Source organism: Orbicella franksi, chromosome 4 (genome assembly GCF_964199315.1).
Source record: "Orbicella franksi chromosome 4, jaOrbFran1.1, whole genome shotgun sequence".
Lineage (NCBI taxonomy): Eukaryota > Metazoa > Cnidaria > Anthozoa > Scleractinia > Merulinidae > Orbicella > Orbicella franksi.
In genome coordinates this window covers 30,782,643-30,788,978 of record NC_138148.1, presented here as the reverse complement: position 1 = coordinate 30,788,978, position 6,336 = coordinate 30,782,643, and the positions used below count along the sequence as shown (strand labels likewise).

The 6,336-nt window shown below is 42.0% G+C and overlaps 1 protein-coding gene across 1 annotated transcript; it reads left to right on the top strand.

Annotated features, from left to right (window-relative positions):
* The first annotated feature begins 2,624 nt into the window (after positions 1–2,624).
* LOC145485700 (ATP-dependent DNA helicase Pif1-like) lies at positions 2,625–5,937 on the top strand. The gene has a single exon (XM_081464323.1). It carries the CDS (start codon positions 3,586–3,588, stop codon positions 5,935–5,937), a length of 2,352 nt encoding a protein of 783 aa, XP_081320449.1. The 5' UTR covers positions 2,625–3,585.
* Positions 5,938–6,336: the final 399 nt, after the last annotated feature.

The following is a 6,336-nucleotide window of genomic DNA, read 5'->3' as shown; positions in this document are numbered from 1 at the left end:
CCGCATCGTTGGCGGCTGACCAAGGTTTATCGGATGCCCAGATTCGCCACCTTGGCCGTTGGAAATCCGACGCGTTTAAACTGTATATTCGTCAACCTGGAGAGGTGTTTAAGACTTAAGCTCGCCTTTCAGTCAGGGGCTGGGGCATCATAATTATTATTTCTAGTCTTCAGTAAACTACTTCAGCTGTTAGCTGTAGCTAAGATCAATGCTCGCCTTCCAGGCATGGGCTGGGGCGGCAATTTTAGCCTAGTACATCCTATTTTATTTTTCCAGTTAGTTATTTTATTTTATTCCGACAAAGACCGGGCAAGTGCTGGCTTTGTCTACTATTATAAGTGTTCTTACTATTATTACGATTAATCATAACGTGATCCACAATTTAGCTTATCTCCAGAGTTAGTTTGCCTGTCAGACAAGGACTGGGGCAACAATTTTATATTAGAGTAGTTGTTACTCTAGAGCGCTGGAACGCGTGCTCTTATCGAGCCCGAGAACTAGCCGTTACTCGTTGGGGCTTCAAGGACATGTCAGAGAAGGGCCTGGTGTTCCTGATGCCTTTATATTACATAGTTTCCATTATCTTCATATTTGGTCGTTTCTGCACTATTTCATAGTGCGTGCGTGCGTGCGTGCCTGCGGCTTGGGTTGGGGCTCGCCACAGGATATGGCTTGTGGCTGTTTTTCGCCCCAACTTTATTCACTGAATCAAATATAGCGATGTTTAATTGATTAATTTGACACCTTAGCATTTGAATGGTTTGAAATAAACGCCACGTGAGTGGCCAAATTAATCCAAACAAGTGTTTCAGTGATTCAGTGGTTTCTGGCCGCATGCACGACCGCGATTATAACCATTTCATTATAGTCTCTTGTGCGCTGGGTTTATAAATAGGCGTCGCTCTCGGCATAAACATGGCTTTGCGGGCGCGAAAAGTTTCCGGGGCTTTCGAGAAACGGACCCCTGCAGGAGTTATGCACGTCTTATAACTCGTACAGTTTTCAATCACCAGTCTAAAAGGGCTGAAATTACAACTTATATTGATATTTTAGTGGAAAGAAAAGGGATGAATACAGTTTGCTCTTCAGACATCTTTAGGAAAGAAAATAATTGAAGTGAATTTCCGTTGATCGCTGCGTCTATGCTCGGGAAGGTTAAGACAGATTCAGTGTTACGTTTTGTCAAAGTTATACTAATAATACCTCGATAAACACGCACCTAAAAGTATAACCGCTTCTCTTGCGGCATACATCAAGAAAAACGGTGAGCACTAATAAAACTTATTTTGGTATTTTCGTTTTTCTTTTTTATTTCGAATCTATGAATATTCTTCTCTATTGTCTGTTGTCAGTCAAATTAAGAAATGATTTAAATAGATAACTCAAAGAAACCACGGCGGCAACGCTAGCAAACGGAAGGTTTAATAAGTAGAATAATGGCTGTGCACATTTCTTTGCCGCAAAACAGCACTGAAGTGAAATGACTAAGTTGTCACTGCGTATTTTGGAGAACGCGAAATATGGCGGCTAGTTTTTCGTATTTCATTTGGAATTGGTCGCTGGCGTTACATATTCAGCCCGACCAAGGTCTGAGATTAATTGGCGCACTGAACAGATCTAGAAAATTTCGAAATTCGAAGATAAATTCGTTTTCTAATAGGTGTTGTCTTCGAGATCGCCTTCGCCATTGCTTAAGCTCTCTAAAGGAAATACAAGGCCGTTCACCATCTTTTGAAAGCATATAAGAGCAAGCTTGTTCTGAATCGAGGCGGGTGCTGTTTAATTTCATTTATTTCGTACTTTGCGCCTTTTTTCCTCAGTTGACTTTCCTACATGCATTTTATTTATGATTATTTCACAGATAGCAAATTAATATGGTTGTTCGCGTGGGATAAGCGGTGTATCACCCGTCTATATGATATGACACATGTGTTTCACACCAAAGTGCCACTGGGCTAACGATCGAAAGAGAAATTTTTTTAATTCCAGGGCAGAACCGTGCGGGAGTTTCTCATATATTAGCAGTGATACCGAAAAAGGTCATAAGGTTCCAGTGTTTGAATCGCTACACCCAGTGCTAGGACTTTCAAATCTTTTGCAGATGTGAAAAAAATGAAGGAAAAAATATTAAAAAGGAATTGCATGTGTGACTGTGTTGGTTAACATAGAGAGAGTATTCAAGACAACTCTACAGGAGTTTGATCCCTCATCCTTATGGAAGAAAATGACACCATTAGCACCAACTAGGGCTTTCCACAAGTTCCTCGAGAGCTGCTTTGACACAGATGCACAAGGATGGACCAACGATCATCAGCTATGCAAGCCGAAGTCTAACAGATACAAGAAACAAGATATTCACAAACTGAGAGTGAGGCGCTCGCACTCGTATGGGTTTGCGAAAAGTTCCACCCTTGCATCTACGCAGTCCCATTTGAGCTCATTACAGACCACAAACCACTCGAGGTGATTTATGGCCCAAAGTCTAAACTGTGCACATGCATCGAAAGAGGGTATTAAGGATGTAGTCATACAAGTTCAAAGTGAAGTTCCAGCCAGGCCCAATTAAAGTAATGGTGTTAAAAAAGTAATGGTGTAATCTATTCAAACCACAGGCCGCCCAAGCTCTCAATGTTATCCTTTTTTTTTTCCTGTTTATGCGAACGTTCAGGTTAACGTGACATATGGCATGTACTATTACATAACGACCGAATTTGACCACGCGAAACATGACTCCCGCCTTGCAGTATGTGGAGGTGTTGTGTTTCAACGGTTTGAATTTATAAAGGTTTGTATGGGAATGCAACGGCTTTGCTTGAAAAGCCAATTATTCTGATATTTTGTGAATAAAATCGACTTACCCTGTTGCTGTGTTGTGTTCTTTGTTGTTTGCCAGCTCCTCAGGCCGATCTAACGCGATTTCGGCGAGTTATCGTTCTGTGGGTTTCCACTACTAAAAGAAAGACAAGGCCGGACACTGATTTCCGGAGTGCCCGCCGCTCGAAGCGAATAAATCCACTGAAAATAACCCTGCCGGCTCAATTCCTCCGTAGAATCGAAGAAGAGATGTTGAAGTTCCATGTCAGTTCACTCGCTACGCGATTCCGTCCACAACGCCTTCGCTACGAAACATTTATTTCCAGATTGCTTCGCTCGCAAAGTCGAAAACAGCCGTGTCACAAAAGTTAGGACACTTTTGCGGTTCGCATAGTACGTTGGGTGACTAAAATAAGCCCGACCGGGGGTAGTCAGCAACGATTTGTCAACACGCAAACCAAAATGCTCCCCGGGTACCCTCGTGATTCATTTGACAAACCCAGCAAGACGCGCATTGTTACCACCGACCAATCAAAATCAAGTCGAGTCGTGTTTACAAATGAAAGATCTCACAAAGTCAGAGGAAACCCATTGCATCCAGTCGGCAATTCTTCAGCTTATTCTTTTCAGTATTCTTAGAAAAATCTTATTTCTAAGCGCCATGTGGTAGTAGAAAGTTTTAGTTCTTCTTGTTCATGATGTAAGTACATTAATTTCAGTTTTATTTTGTGCTTTTGAACGCGTAATTTTGACTTTCGCAAAAATTCGCACATGTTTTTTCGCACCTCACGATTTTGCTCGATTGTAATGGCTTCGAATTTTTCTGGTGGCATTTTCAGGATTCAATTGAATGGCGATCAGCAAGAAATCTTGAAGTTTGCCGCCGAAGGCCATAACCTTCTGATCACAGGTCAAGCTGGAGTGGGGAAGAGTGAGGTTGTCAAGCGAATAATAGCGACACTCAATGCACGGGGAAGAACTGTGGGTATAGTCTGCTCTAGTGGTATTTCTTGCCAAGTGTATGATCGTGGAATTGCATCGACAGTTCACTCGTTCTACGGTCTTATGACTGCTGATTTGCCATGGCGTCAACTGATCGACCGTTCTATCGCCAACTCTGTAGTTTGCGATCGCGTTAGGGCTATCGACGTGATAATTTGGGACGAGGCAAGCATGTCTAGCCAGAGGATGTTTGAACTTGTGAACTGCCTTCATCACGAACTTGAAGATGATCAGGTAAATCGTACCCTACCATTCGCTGGAAAACAGCTTATCCTTGTAGGAGAATTCCTGCAGTTGCAGCCCGTCCCTAACATATTTGATGAAGGGTGTTACATGTTCGAGTCACCCTTGTTTGATTTGGCGATTAGCCATCGTTTTGCATTAACTAAGGTGATGCGCCAATCTGAAAACGACAAACATTTCCTAAATGCTCTTGCTGAGATAAGGCTGGGTCGGTGTTCAAAAGATTCTGAGGAATATATTTGTTCCTTGAAGAGAAATTTGTCTGCAGACTTAGAGGAAAGTACCACGCACATATTTTTCCGCAAAATACCAGTGACACTGATGAATAGAAAGGAACTTGACAAATTACCAGGAGAACTTCTGGTCTACAATGCATCATTTGAAAATGACAATTCCAGGAGCATGAGCTGGCCAGGGGTGGAAGTATTGCAACTGAAGCGAGGATGTAAGGTTATGCTGGTGTGGAACTTGTCAGAAAACCTAAAGAATGGAAGTGTGGGTGTTTTTACTGGTGCTCGAGGTGACGATCTTTTGGTTTTCTTTGAGGATGTTGGTGTGGTGGAGATTTCCCGGCAGACATGGATCAAGAGGAACTTGATAGGGCAAAAAATGGGAGGCGTCACACAGTTTCCCCTTGTTTTAGCTTATGCCGTTACCTGCCATAAGTCTCAAGGGCTAACTCTTGCTTCTGCCATTGTCCACTGCTCACGAGAGTATGTTTCCGGTTTAATTTATGTTGCTATTTCAAGAGTGAAATCTCCTGAACATATCCAGATTCTAGATTTTAGTCCTCGGCAGCTGTTAAGACCACCAAGAAGAGCAGTAGAAATTTGCTCCTCGCAACATCTCGATGCCCCAGTCGCGGACATGTCATGTTGCCGAAACAAAAATGTCAATTCTGATATTTTTCATTCCGTTAAAGATCGATATCACGAGTATGGAGAAGACGATGATCCTTTCTCTTTTCCTTCAGAACTGCTGGATGGTCCTGCAAGAGCGTCATTTGAAGACGATGAGGTGGCAATTCCGATGGAATTGATGGAAGTGTACCGCCAGCTGTTGACACACGAGTCTATTCTCGCAACTCCCCCTCAAGAAGTCATGATGAGCATCCTGGATTTATTGCCATCCATGAAATCAAATGCTGTCTCCACCTTTTGGGAAGAGAAGAACAATGCAATTGATTGCTTGCTAAGTGAAAGCTCTTTAGAAAAGGTGAAATGCTTCGCAAAGCTAGTTTGGTTCCATTATTACCTAATGGTAGAAAACCACGTGGTCGAAAATCCAGACGAGATTTTAGTTGAAATTGGCCGTCAAGAGTTTACCGCAGTGACGTCCAGTCTGCATGAGTTTTTTATCGGTATTGATTTTTCACGGTACGTTTGTGCTTTATTTGATGCAACGGCAAGCACGCCACCACAAAGGGCTGTGGCAGTTCAGCTGGCAACTTCGGTGTACCGGATATTTTTGGAACAGTTGGTTTCTGTTGTAAAACAGCAACGACAGGAGGAAACCATCGATTTTGATGTTGATCAAATGAGTGGAGTAGGTAGATCAAAAGTACGGCATGTTGGTGGTTGGGCTGTGAGGAAGGTTCTGAATCGTTACAGAAAATACATTCAAGGAAATGTGTTTACGAAGTGCAGTTCCACTCTGGCCAGAGTTGAAACCCAGCAGATAGCTTGCCAATTACTTGAAGAGAACGTCATACGACCGTACTCAGAACTGGAAGAAAATTCAATGTTTTCTGACACGCTAGAAGTGACAGAAGGGAGACAGTACCGTGAAAGAGGACTGCTTCACATTTCAGACCAGGCGTACATTTTCTTTATGGAACTAGAGAAAAGGAGAGTGAAATTACTAAATTTACACATTTGAAAAGTGCACGGGAAGAAATGGTGGAAATGGCCATGGCTGCATTGAAAGGCGATCATGAGTTGAAGACGAGCTGGATACAGTGCTTTGAAAATGAGGATACCTGTCAATACAAGGTAATAATTTGATTTCTTTATGGTATTAAAGTATATTCGTCCACAAAAAGAAAAAAAAAAATTTGCCCGAAAATAATAGCACGTGTACGGTTTAGCACGTGTAGCTTCATGAACGGTAGATAAAGACTGGAAACTAATAATAAACTAAGATGGCGACTCCCTTTTATTGGTGATCTGTAATATATAAATTATGAAATCCTTTAAATGGAGGTACTGAAATTATTTATTATAAATAAAGGTAATCTTTTTTGTTGTCAACAGGAACTTATTGAGAAGCTTCTGTCAG

Excerpts from the sequence above, each read along its gene's own strand:
- LOC145485700 (XM_081464323.1), top strand. The coding sequence starts at position 3,586 with ATGTTTTTTCGCACCTCACGATTTTGCTCGATTGTAATGGCTTCGAAT.